A 13,265-nucleotide genomic window follows, 5' to 3' on the forward strand; every position below is an offset into this window, starting at 1 on the left:
AAAGCCACCTGTTTGACAGCGTTGGGGCTGAGCAAAGGCCTCACATGCTGTTCCTGTGCATAAGGACTGTGTGTCTATATAAGAGAAATCTGGAAAATATTGTTGGAATAGCAGCCCTGACCAGAGCACAGGTATTGCCTTGTTCAGAAGGACAGAAGTACTGTGACACTCAGGATATCACTGTGCACTAAGAACAGCAAGGAAAGTACAGCTGGAGAATGGACAGAAACAGCATTGGGGTTTGGACAAGTTCTCTATAGGAGAAGGCAGTAAAAGATCTACAGAGGTGGGTTAGAGCCCAGCTGCTGACCCCAGCATTGAACACAGATGTCTGTGGGGTTCTGGGTGCCCCCAGAAATGGCACTGTCAGGGATGTACAGTAGGGCTGTACATCTCCTTGTCAAAAGGAGAGCCCAGATATTCCCAGACACAGTGGCTGGCACAGCTCTTGTCACCAGCTGGGAGGGCACGAGAAGAGCCGTGGGCTTTTCGCAGCTGCTTTTAGCATGTATGAAGATCTGGCAGAGGGACATTTTAGGAAATAGCCTTTGATCAAGTGCCTTCATGCTTAAATTAAATGGAAAGTCAACAGAAGGGATGATATAACTCAGATTTTGCTCCCAAAAGGAGGGAGCTTGATAAGCAGGGCTGTATATAGGCTCAGCAGTGGTGGAGGGGTGCTCAGTCTGGATTTAGGCCTAGCCTTGGAGAATGGGCTACTAAAAGCACATTCACTGAAGAGTTCATGGACTTATTGTAGACTTGAAGGCTTGTTTGTGACAGTACAATAATTATCTGTGATTCATATTTGCAGCAAGGGGAAAACTGGCAGAAAAAGGCTGTAAATATAATTTCATAAAGAACTGCTTCAAAGTGGTGTTAGAAGTAATAGAAGAGCATCAAAAGACTTCACTCCTGATAACTGGAAGGGATAGAGATAAAGTAGAAACAGGCAAAAGTCAAGTTCAATTAGATGTTGCAAAGGAAAATTAGCAAATACTGAACAGTGTCACTGACAAACAATTAATAGGGAAGCAAGGAAAGAATATCAGGACTGACATCCAGGGAGGTGAAGGAAGCAGAAGGATTAAAGTAGGAACCACATGAATATATATATATTACCTCTGTCAGGATGATATGATGAATGTGAGGGAAAGGGTTGCTTATGGTGAGAAGTTCACAGAAAACAAAATTACTGGGTCAGCACTGAAAGGCAAAAGCTGTTGAAGCTAATGCAGAAGGTGTGAGAGCCCAAGGGATCTCTGTTCCACTTTGAGCCACTTAAGCTGCAAGTCTAGAGGAAAAGGTCCACAAGAAATCTACCAAGTTCCACAGGATTAGCTTGTAGTAGATATAATACCTCTTTTTCCCTTCTTTTTTTTTCTTTTTTTTGGAGGGGGGAGTGTTATGGGAACAAGTCAAGGAAAATAATCCTGTCCAATTCAGAACTCTTAAACCAACCTCAGAGGTACTATTCAGAACTTCAGAGCACAGTTAAATGAAAGAATATTTAAATCCTGAAAGCAAACACAACATGGATTTACCAAAGGCAGGTTACAAAAACTAATTTAATATCGTTATTTGATTTAAAAGAAAATCATTCTTGGGACAGAGGAAGTGTAGCGGTCCCGCCTGTCAGAAGTTCAGGTAAGCATGCAATCCTGTGAGATATTATCATTAGTTCAGCTTCAGAAGCCAGGGTTTGGTGCAACACCTGTACATGAATAGTGTCTCTAAGAGAGAGCACAAAAAGCAGCACTGAATGGACAGCTGGGAGTTCCTCTGCAGGAGGTCATGTTCAGTGTTTGCTTTAATGATTTTTGGCACAGAAGGCAATGGTGTGCAAGTGGAATTTGTGATGAGACAAAGCCAGGTGTGGTCAATACAAGGGAGGATCAAAATACCATCCAGGAAGGCCATGAGCACCTTGAGAACAGGAGTGAATTGGGTGGCATGAAACCTAAGATTATGAATGGAAAGTCATGCTTTTTGGGGCAATAACAGACATTTTGACTCTAATCTGGGATAGCATTATTTGGCAATGGCAGAGGAGGAAAGTGCTTAGATAGGTACAAATAAATCACTGAATGATTCAGGCTGCCAGACTGTTACTGGGGGGAAAAAGAAGACAAATGCAGCTCTGGAAAGACTAGAGGAAAGGACTTCTTGTTGAGTGAGGGAATTGCCTCTGCATGAGGCATTGATGAGCCTTTTTTCCTAGCTCATGAGAAGTAAATCTGGAGTAAATAGGGGCAGAGGGAGCTACTATAATTCTGTGAGATTTCCCAGTTTTCATGGTGTAAATGAACAGCTTGTTTTGGTAGAAGAAAGGCGTTCCTTGTTTAACTTGGTAAAATGAAGACTAAAAAGAGATACAGTTTCTCTCTCTGTGAGTGTAGTAAGAGTAAGCAGGAGCAAAAACAGCTGTTAGAAATTTAAAGTTGATGTAAGAATGACTGGGCATAAAGGAGCTGTGAGTAAATCCCCTAAAGACAAGAAGATGAGGGTGCCCAGCCATCCCTTTTGTTTCAGTACGTGCGGATCCCCAGCAGTTTCAAGCACAGTGGGGCAGTCTGATGATGAAAATTAAGCAGCTCTAGAGACAAGGCAGTGAAGGTTAAAGACAAAGATAAATTAGCACTGGTGGAGACTGGAAACCGACTGTTGCCAGTGAAGTAGCACTTCTTGCTCTGCTCTGGTTTCTGTGCAGGTTTTTGTGGAGAAGTGCTGCTGACATGCAGAAATACAGAGATGTAACAGAACTGAGAAAACTCCTTCTCTACAATTTGCTGTTTTTCTTGAATGCATTCCTCATTGACTCACTCTCTCTAATTTAGTGTTCCTGTATTTAAATTGCAGCATGCTTGATAAGACTAATGTGGTCTGAAGCTGAGGCATTCTCCAACTGTAATTGATTACAGACAGGGAGCTTACCTTCCTCCTGGGTTTGTCTCTGAAACATTTGCTTAGGCTTAAAATATTCTACTTGGCTTTTCTTGAAGCGACAGATGATGTTTTGTGCTTCTTTGTGGAATTGTCAAGATAAAAAGGATAGGTGGTTTGGGGCTGCTGCATTTGCATAACCCTGAAAGGTGGCTTTAACTGATGATAAATTTTCACCTAATAACTGTGACCAAGCACTCAGAGAGCCACTGCCACCTCCCTGGGATAAACAGCCATAACAGCACTGGCAGAATAACTCGGCTCCCTCTGCTTTGCTCTCCACTGGAAAAAGGAAATGTCCACTACTCAGAGACAGACCCAAAGCACAGGAAATCCCAGCCTGATCCCTGGAGAACAAGAAGGGGTCTGGAGCCTCCTGGGATGTTCCTGTTGTAACTCTCAAAGTTCATTGCTCCAACCATGGGCTCAGGCAAGCAGCCTGTTTGATTCCACAAGTGGAAGCTGCATTGGATGCGAGCAGCAGAGGAGAGAGGGCAGAGCCAGTCTGCCAGGTTGTAGCAGCGGTGGCGATGTGCAGGGACAGGAAGGTGGAGGTGACAGTAAATGCTCCAAACTGCTCCATCACTGTCTTTGAGGTGCAGATTGACAAGAAAAGAGCTGGAGTTTTCTGCTGGCAGTGTTTGCTATTTAAGGTGTATACCCATGGTTCTATTTGAGATGTATACACCCTGAAACCTTCTGGGGTTTAGGGTGTATTTTGTTGCCTTTTCCTGTCAGAGCAGTGGGACTGAGGTGCCTGCTTTCCTGTCAGTTTTGAGAAAACTGCTCTGGCTCTTGTCCCCACTACTGGTGCTGGAATGCAGCTTCCTCAGTCTGATCAGCTCAGTCTGTCAGTGGGATGAGTGAGTCCCTCTGGGTAATCAGTAACCGGAGCTGGTGTTGGAGACATGCCTCATCCCTCCTGCCCGTGCTGCTCATGGGGGAGCAGCACTGCACTGAGTGCCCTGACAGTGCTCTTTGGGAGGGATGAAAGCGTGTTCTCACAAGAGAACCTCTTCCTCTGTGGGCTTACATTAGCCACAAGACATTAGAGAGTACTGATGTGGACATCACTAAATCCATGGATCAGATGGGAGGCTGAATGGCCTTTTGTGTGACTGCTTGTAAAAAGGAGTTAGTGGCAGTGCCTGGGGTTTAAAGCAGCCTGGATGCTGAACAACCACAGGCTGGTAGGTGTTGCCAGCAATTTTGCAGTGAGTGCTGGAGCCAGACCTAGCTGTAATGTGAGAGACTGCAATTGTGTCACCCAAAGTTTTGTTATCTACCTACTGAACTTAAATTCCTGCTCCACTTGTACTTTTCACAAAGCAGATTTCCTCCTGCCATCAGATAAGGCACTTGCACATGGCCTGAGGTGGCATTTTAGGTGGTTTGAGTTTGCCTACAAGTGGCTGTTCCCCAGTTCATCTGTACAAAAAACACAAACACGAACGGTTGTCCTGGCCAAAACCAGTTGGCTTCTCAGACTGTGTGATGAGGCTGGAAGGCATGGAGGAGGGCTCAGATTGTGCTATGAGGTATCAGGCTCCTGGTGCTCCAGGCAGGTTTCAACAACCATCCCAGCCAGATGCAAGTGAATTCACTGAGCCGTGGTGTCCCAGCGTGGCCTCTGTGCCTGCAGGCAGTGCTGCTGCCTGTGGGCAGGAGCTCACCCACACACTCAGGCTGAGCCTTCCCAGCAAGGGCTGTGCTGGCACAAGTGACACTGCTGCATGGCAGGGGCCAAGCCCAGGGCCCCCAGCTGACATGTCACATGTGGAACTGTTTCCAGCACATTGAGGGATTCTGGCTCTCTGGCTCCAACACTCAGCCCTGCTCTCCCAGCTCTCTCTGTGCCACCATCGTTCCCACTGCTGCTTTCTGGAACTGATGCTTTTTTCCTTTTACAAGCCTTTGTAACCCTTATTCCCAGTGCCATTTGTCAGTTTCTGTTTTTACATTAGCTGAAGCCGTGCACTGAGTTGTTTCAGGGCAGTACCTTTTCAGTTTAGAGATAGGGCCTTATGCATTTCCAGAGTCCCAAAGAGCACCAACACAGTTGTCCATGTGTGGTCCTGTTCCCTGTAGTGGTGTAGCCTTTCCAGTGTTCAGGTAACAGAGTCACTGGAAGCAGAGGAAGTCAAAGACCTCTTTTACCTGCCTGAAGTTTCTTTAGCAGCTTTAACTGTTGTCATTCCTGTGCACTGAGGGGATGGAAGTGGCTTGTAAAGGTGCAGTAGCAGCAAGAAAGTTATTTCCAAAACGTGCTGGAGATCTAGAGAGGGACCTTGAATCTCTTGTCAGCCCACTGTGTGCATGTCATGCCTGAGGCTGTCAGTGCCACACAGCAGTCATGGCTGAGAGCTGCTTGTCCCAGACAGGACAGGGCAGGATAAGCAGGATGACAGGAGAGCCACATGCACACTGTGCATGATGGATACAACCAGTGCCTTGCAGGCAGGTGCCCATGGTTTGGAAGTGGGTAAACTGGATTTCGATACCTATGACAGAGTACCCTCAGTGGGCTCATGGGGCTGATGCTCTGTTGGTTTGAGGCCATTTCAAGGAGGCTCCTGTAGAGTGATTTTGTCATGGTCCAGATTGTATTTAGAGCTCAGATTACCTGCTGACCAGAGCACTGTGTCAAAATCATGTAAGGAATTCTTGTCCTGTTGGGAGATTTTGGGGAAAGTTGCTTTTTCCTCTTCTGCCTTGGGCTGCAGGGTGTGACAAACCACTTCCTGCTTTCATTAAGTGCTTCAATAGTCCCAGCAGAGGTGAGTGAAGGCAGATGCTGTGATCCCAGCTCAAGCCTGCTGCAAGGAACACATCTGGGAGGGCTGACACCAGCTATGGCAATCACTGCTCTGAAGTGCCTGCTGTGAGATGTGGCCGTTTCACCCTTCACATTGTATTAGTGTAACCTTTAGCATGTGATTTCCTCTTGACAGAGCTAGGAGAAGCAAGAGCTGGCTTTGATGGGGGTGGTCTTGGGGTGTTTCAGCTGCATGCACCCCCATGCACCGCCATGGCCTGGCAGGGTGCTGTGTGTGATGGGTACGTGTCCTGCCATTGTGTCCTCTGCCAGCTCTGTTCCCTGGCATAGACCATCACCAGTGCTGTGCTGTTGGACTCCTGTGTGCAGTAGTTTGTGAGGGCATGTCTGCCCAAGGGGCCTGGACTGCCCAGATCTCACCATGCCAAAAAACATCCCCTAGCCCACAGGGAAACTTTCTACCTTAGGTACACAGGTCTGACCCTGCTGACTGTGTCAGCCTTACATAAAAGAAGGTCCTTGGTGTGCAAGGGATGTTCTGATCTACAACAGGATCTGTGTCCTTGCCAGTCTCCCAAGCATGAGGGACAGGAGCATGCTTGGCCAAGGTAGTTGCTGACCTTCTGTCTCTCTCATTTTCTTCCAGTCCTGGACGCACAACATCCAGCGGGAGAAGGAATTTCTGAGAAAGCTGGTGAAAGCCAGAGTCATCACTGACCTAACCAGTGGGATTTGAGTGGCTGCAGCCACTGCATCCAAGGGAGGAGAAGAAGACATGCTGCAGCTCTGGGAGCAGGCACTGGCAGCCCCCTGCAAGAATCCCACCTCACTGAAGACACACAGAGATGCCCAGGTGCTCTGGGAAGACCCTCTTGCATTGCCAGTCTGCACGAGGGTTACATCTCCCACCTCCAGGCCTAGAGCTGGCAGGAGGTGGGCAAGGGGCTGAGTGGACAGTTCTTGAACTCTGCATCGCAGACAGATCTTCTGCATCCTGAATTAGACAGGAAAGACTCAGGAGAGAGAAGAAAGGTTTGTGAATACAATGATTAGTGCCAAATGGGAGGTGATGCTGCCCCGAGGCAGCAAAGCCTGAATGTACAAAGTATTATTTTTTAAAAGACTCTGCTGGAACCATACTAGAAATACCAAGGTACAAGACAAAGTCTGCTTGCGCACAGCCCTGTGAAAAACCTGGCCTCTTCATGCTCCATCTGCATTGTCACCAGCCTCTGACCTTTCCCCAGGAAAACAAATCCATCCAAAACTTCGGTGTCATTGGTGCTGCTACGATTCAAAGGGAGAATAATGGCTTCCTCTCATTCTCCACTTGGAGCTTCTGGATGGAGATGAGCATGGGTTTGTTTTTCTGCATTTTTCCTCACATCCTCCACAGAGGCAGCAACAGCAGCCACTGACTTGGCTGTGTTTTCCATAGCCATTTGCTCTGCCTCTGCCCTGACCCCAAGGTGGAGCAGGGAGCCAGTGGCTTTCTCTGCCTACAGCAGACCCTCCCCACCTTCCTGCCTGTCACGATGCAGAGGAGCCTGCCCTGTTGTGCTGAAGGCTTTCAGGCCTCTTGGTTTGTGCCTGCTGTGCAGGGCCCCTGAAGAGTCCGTGCAGACTTGTGTCACTGTTTCTGGACAGCATCTCGCTTTGGTTTTGTGTGGGAGGGGAGTAATTTATTCTTTGGAAGGAGGTCAGATCTTGAGCAGAGATCTCAAGCTTTACAGTTTGAGAGCAGACTGCGGAAGATGTTTGTTTTACGTTCCAGACTCAATCATGTTCCCTATTTAAGCGACGTGTGACCTCAATGATGATGGAACCTGATGGGAACTCTCACCCTCTGCTCGGCCCCTGCTCACTCCATTTCCAAGCTCCTCCTGTGCTGCTCTAGCACTGCTGCTCCTCCTGCTCTCAGGAGCACGTCCTTCCTTTGCCCTCTTGGTCCCAAGATGCACTATTTGCACATTTGATTTGTATACGTATTTCAGAGGAGCTGGAATAAACTGATCAACATGGCCAAGTGCGAGGGCAGCAGGGTGGTCTCATCCACCTGAAGAGCGTGGGCAGAAGGGAGGTTGCCAAGGGAATGAGCAGTTCCATGTGGAAAGTGGCTCCTGTGCTCTCCTGGCCTGGAGCAGGCTGGAGTGCACCCACAGGCACTGTCCCAGTACCTGGGTGTCAAGGCACTGGCACACAGCCAGCCGGTGCTGGGGTGAGTGGAGGGGGATCCCAGAGGGATGTGGGTTGGGCTCATGGTCCTGATGCTGTGTCTGTCATGGCCCAAGGATTGCAGTCTGCCTTGCTCTGGAGTGAAGGGAGCATGACCCTTCACTTCATGACCCTTCACTTGGGTGGCAGGGAACTGCCTAGAGACAGCCCAGGGAAACACAGGTATGGGCAAGGAATGCTCGCATGGCTCCCCTAGACCAGCTCTGCACCTGCTGATTGCAGGGATTGTGGCTTTGGACCTGAGACCCCCAAAGGGGTGTGCAGGAGGGGCAGGCAGTGACCCAGGTGTGGGGCAGACCAGCAAACAGTACAGAATGGTTTGAGACCAGGCTGCAGGCAGAGGCAGCTCCCAGGACGTGGCACTGAGTGCTGCTTACAGATATTGGTGTGGGATGCCTCCCTCAGGAGCCTCTCCTGCCTGCTGTGCCTGTAGCCAAGGAGCTTGCTCAGGGGAAAGTCCTGCCCAGCTTCTTGTTGTGGCTACTGTTTCCCTTGTCATCTGGGAGCAGCTCAAAGTTCCTACTGCTTCTGGGCTGCAGAAGGCATGCTGGGAGGCTCTCCTTCCCTCTACCCTTCCCATGTCCCATCCCCACTGCTCTGGCCTCCCAGGGACATGCCTCCTTTCAGGATGCTCTGTGAGGTTTGCAGTAGGTTTTTGAGCATATGCCGTGGCAGATATTCCTTTTAAGTACCTCCCAATTTGTTTATCCTTCTTGAGGACTCCATGGGACTGAATTCCCATGGTTCTCACCAGGCAACCCTCCCTTTGCAGCAGTTCCTGGGTGTCAGCCTGGACTTGGAACCATCTTCTGTTGAGTCCCAGCCACGCTGGCAGGGGGACTGCTTGGTCTGGGTCTGGCTGAGGCTGTGGCTGGGGAAGGGTTGACACCCACTCTCTCAGTCTTGGTGCTTTAACCAGCTGCCATGAGAGCCCTAGGGCTGCATCCATGGGCTGCAGTGAGCTGAGATGGCAGAGTGGGCAGCTGCATCTGGAAGGAGGAGGGAAGAGCCTTTGGTGTCTCTGCTGGGACCCCCACAAAGGATTGTTCAATTGCTTTATTGAACACTACAAAGCTCCAGGGCACTTTTATCTTCCAACTCACTGGCTCCAGGTCCAAGGACACAGCATGGCCACTGCTCAGCCTTCCCTGTCATCCCAGCTCTCCATCACAGCCATGAACAGGTCCTGATGGGAAGTTGACCCTACAGACCAGGGAGGTGACTCAAAGCCCTTCTGCCCACCTTGACAAAGGTCTCCAGGCAGAAGAGTCCAAGTGGAATAGATGAGTGCAAGGTCCAGAGTGACTGTGGTGGGTCAGGACCACCTGCATACAGAAGGAAAGAGCATTTTGGGGACCAAGACTCTCCTCTGGCTCACTGACACCACAGAGCAGCCCATGGCCAGGTGATGGGGCTCCAGCTCCAGGAGCAGTGCACGGCACTGGGTTTTGCTCCTGGGTGCTGTTCTTTTGGCTGCCTCCCCAGGTGCACCTGCAGCCACCTCCCGCCCTTGAGACGCCGCAGTCCCGGCAGCTCGGAGCGGCGCACGGGTCAGAGCAGGGTCAGTGGGACGGATGTGAGTCTTGGCCTCTCCCTCACAGTGACTCACCTTGTCAGATCGGAAGGGAGAGCCCAGGGGAATTCTCCACAGCCTAAATATAGAGCAGGGTTGCCTGGTGCCTCTGATGCGCTGTGGTGCAGAAAGGCCACTCGGGTGGCAGGGAACTGCCTAGAGACAGCCCAGGGAAACACAGGGAGATCAGGGGCCAGTGACCACTGTGGGTTTTGCTCCAGCTAGTGCAGAGAGCAGGTCTGGGCAGCTGCAAGGCAGCCTGCTTGTGCTGCTCTGGAGGACAGGAGGTGCTGGAGAGCTGCTGCTGCTGCTGTGCTGACCACACCATGAGCTGCTTGTGCATTTCTGTCAGTACCCACCACACTGGCATTGGGATCCCACCACCAGCTCACCCTGTTAGGCCTGGCCATGCTATGGCCTCGAGCTCACACGTGCCAAAGGTAAGCACCATGGCCAGGTAGCATGAGGCAGCAGTGGGATCCAGCCCAGCATTCCTCATCCCAGTATCTCTGGGCTTCCAGTGTCTCCTTCCTTGGAGGGAGAAGTGGAGAGGCCCAGCCTGGCCATGCTGTGCCACCCCTCAGTGTGAGCACTGCTGGGAGCAGGGGAAGGTGTCAGGACAGGGCCATCTGTGTCAGATGGGCACAGTTGGGTTGGGTACGGGCAGAACTGGACACGGGCAGGGGCTTCCAGAGTGTTTGGCAGGGAGGCAGCCACCATGCTGAGCTCCATGGGCACCAGCACAGCGTGTGCTCTCGGTCCAAGTGTGTGTCATTCACAGTATTAGAGACGTGTCCTTCAGTGCAGGAGCTCCTTTGGGGCCACAGCCCAGCCCCTCTGGGCTCTGGCTCCTTGCACAGCCTGCACAGGGTCTCGAAAGGGCCAGTGCATTTGCCGGTACTGTACCAAGCCAAGATGCAAGAACTCAGTGAGTTTTTAAAATTAGTTTTAGTTTCTGCATTTTTTTTAAATTTTCCCTCTAGGCAGGGAGGGTAAGAGTCTTGCAGGCTCCTCCAAGCCGGCTTATGTCACATCAATTCAGTCATATCACAGAAGCAATAAAGCTATCAAACAAGCTTGGCTGGCCTCTTTCTTCTGCTGCCTTGGGCCTTTTTTATGGGAGGCAGAGGGATTCCCCTGGTTGGGCTGTCCCCTCCCTGGTTTCACTGCTGACTCCTCTGGAACAGTAATCCAGCTGCCAGGAGCTGCAGCTGGCCAATGCCACTGGCCTGGTGCTGGGGACAGGAGAGGTCTGTGCTCTTCCTTGCAGGTGACTTTGAGGGGTAGGAGACGGGATTTTGGGTTGGGTTTGTTTAATGTTGGAAGGCACAGGCATCAGAGCTTGACCTGCCTGTGACTATGGCTGCTCTCCTGGGGACTCCCTACCAGCAGGATGTCTTCCTGCCAAGGGTCACAGCAGCAATCGGGCTGGGTGTGGCCCTGACAAAGGCAGGTGTCCAGCCAAGTGACCTTCTCACCACAGTGTCCTGGAAAAGGAAATGGTTTAGGAAGCCAGGGACCGAGGCTGTGTCCAGCTCTCATACCTGCCAAGTCCCAGCTGGAAGAGTGTAACTCCTTAAGCAAGCCCTGGTGATGCCACCAGGCTCCCAGAGCCACAGGATATGTTGGAGACAGTTCCATTGCTTGGAGGCACGGGAAGGCTAATTCCAGGTGGGTGACTGGTCTGCCAGACCTCCCAGCTTCCAAACAAGGGGTGGGTTGTTACTAGCACCAATGGGGCAACAGAGAAGCAACTGCCCAGCCCTCCCTGATGCATGGTTGCAGGTTTCAGGGAGATGCTGGAGCAGCTCAAATCCTCCTTCCATCCCTCCTCTTTTCCTAGCATTTAAAGAACAGGATCACCACTGCCATCTGGCTGAGCCAGCCCCAGGGATGGCCCATGCCCTGTCCTGGCCGTGGGAGGGCAGAGGAAGAAAAGAGCACAGAGCCTGGGACCAGGGCACACGAGGACGTTCAGGTCAGCTGAGACAAGGAGACTTGTTCAGAGATATCCCTGAAGGAGCCACGTCACTGCTGAGATGGGACACAGCCTGCGTCACAGCTCTCTCCCACGTATGTTTTGTCACACCCAGCCGTGGCCTCGGACAGCAGTCACGACGTGCTCAGTTCTGCCATCTGGCTGGTCTGCATCACCCCCTCCTGCCACTCGCAAGGGTGGCACCTTTAGGGACAGATGTCACAGCAGGTCCTGGCTCGGCTCAGCAGGGCTTATTCCAGACCAGACAAGGCACCTGTGACACCCCAGCCCCGGGGGCGCAGGAGCACGGGCTGGCACAGGCAGTGCCCTGGGAAGGTACCAAGCCAGGCAGTGCCAGCAGTAGTCAGGGACCAGGTCACCCCTCTGTCTGGAGACCTGTGGGGCTGGAACCCTGCCCTGCACCCCAGTACCCTGTGCAGCCTGAGCCATGCCCAGCACACCCCATGGCAGAGCCAGTACTCATGGGAGCCCAAGAGGGGAGAGCAGTGCTAGGATTGAGGCACATAGCTGGGACATACCATCCCCTGCCACCACGGCTGTGGGAGGACAGGGAGGAACTGCTGCTGGTAGGCCATTAGCTGACAGCAGCTGCAGGCTTCTCAGGACAAGAAGGAAGAGCAGAGGAGAGAGCCAGTGCCTCCAGGTGTCTGGGATAGCAGCCTCGAAGTGGGCACACCTGGAAGAGGACAGAGGCCAGGCTTTGCACAACCACCCCTTCTACATGACTGGGGACACTGGGCTCACCTGTATGGGTGCCCTGGATACCCTGTGCCATGCCCCTGCATACAACCAGCATCACATCCTCAGGACTTCCTGGCTGTGTCCTGGAGGACAAGAAGACCTGCCCAACCTAGGCAAGGTGGGAGGGAATGGGCTAACCCCTCTGCTGAGCCAGCACCCGAGGCTGTCTCCGAGCCCTGAGGGTTATCAGTGGGGGAGGCAGCCCTTCCCTTCATTGGCAGCCCTATCTTCCTGGGCAGCTTCCCTTCTAGGGGCAAGGCTGTGGCCAGACCCAGCTCCATGGGGACAGCCAGGCAACCTGGAACAGGATATGCCACTCACATTGAAATTTTCCAAGCAGGCAGCTGCATTAGTCTGTAGCCCTGCAAAGCAGAGGAACCTGTTCCCTGTCACTCGCTCCCAGCTGTTTCTCTACCCCAGGGATGCACCAGGGCCTCCAAAACTCTGCTGGGCCAAGGCATCCATGGGCACAGACTCCAACGCCCGTGAGGACATCTCAGATGGGAGCAGCCCCAGGCCGTGAGGCAGCAGTCCCACGGCAGAGCCCGTGCTCCCACCAGTGCCACTAGCAGTCAGGGAGCCACCCAGAGGCACAGACCAGGTCAAGATGCTTGTGCCAGGACAGGAGTGGGGGTGAAAGGGGGGAGCCGGGGCCGCACGGTGCCGCTCCAGGGCAGGTGAAGCAGCAGCTCCGGGCCGCGTGCCACCTCCGCTGTCCCTGCTCGCGGTGGCAGGGACGGCTTAGTGGGCGCCGCCTGTGCCCGCACACTCCCTGGCAGGTGATGTCGCAGGAGGACGCGGGAGTTGTCACCCCCGCTCCGGATAATCCGAGGAGATGAGAGCAGGCGAGGCGACGGCTCCGCAGGTGGCTGCAGGAGCGGCCACCCGACCCTTCCGCGGGACCGCGGGGCCCGGGCTGCCGGGCGGCGGGAAGGAGGTTAAAGCCACGCGGGTGGCCCGGGGTCGGGGCGACCTGGGCGTGCAGCCGTGGCACAGCC

At 52.5% G+C, this 13,265-nt stretch overlaps 2 protein-coding genes across 12 annotated transcripts in view; both read left to right on the forward strand.

The window, feature by feature from the left end:
* Positions 1-7,748, forward strand: part of ST3GAL3 (ST3 beta-galactoside alpha-2,3-sialyltransferase 3) — a 172,739-nt gene extending 164,991 nt beyond the window's left edge. For all 9 annotated transcript variants that reach the window (XM_071436548.1, XM_071436554.1, XM_071436545.1 and 6 more), the window contains one exon: positions 6,366-7,748. In XM_071436548.1, the coding sequence (XP_071292649.1) occupies positions 6,366-6,455 (90 nt within the window). In that variant the 3' untranslated portion in view covers positions 6,456-7,748. The remainder of the gene's footprint in view (positions 1-6,365) is intronic.
* A 56-nt stretch (positions 7,749-7,804) lies between these two features.
* Positions 7,805-13,265, forward strand: part of ARTN (artemin) — a 71,497-nt gene continuing 66,036 nt past the window's right edge. For 2 of the 3 annotated variants that reach the window (XR_011680635.1, XM_071436557.1), the window contains exons 1-2: positions 7,805-7,937; positions 11,371-11,600. Coding sequence is in view for 1 of the 3 variants with exons in the window: in XM_071436557.1 (XP_071292658.1) it covers positions 11,567-11,600 (34 nt within the window). In the remaining 2 variants the exon portion in view is untranslated. The remainder of the gene's footprint in view (positions 7,938-11,370; positions 11,601-13,265) is intronic. The other variant, XM_071436558.1, reaches the window with a different exon arrangement.

Source organism: Agelaius tricolor, unplaced genomic scaffold, assembly GCF_023055355.1.
Source record: "Agelaius tricolor isolate 1412-34295 unplaced genomic scaffold, bAgeTri1.0.p SCAF_11, whole genome shotgun sequence".
NCBI classification, from domain to species: Eukaryota; Metazoa; Chordata; class Aves; order Passeriformes; family Icteridae; genus Agelaius; species Agelaius tricolor.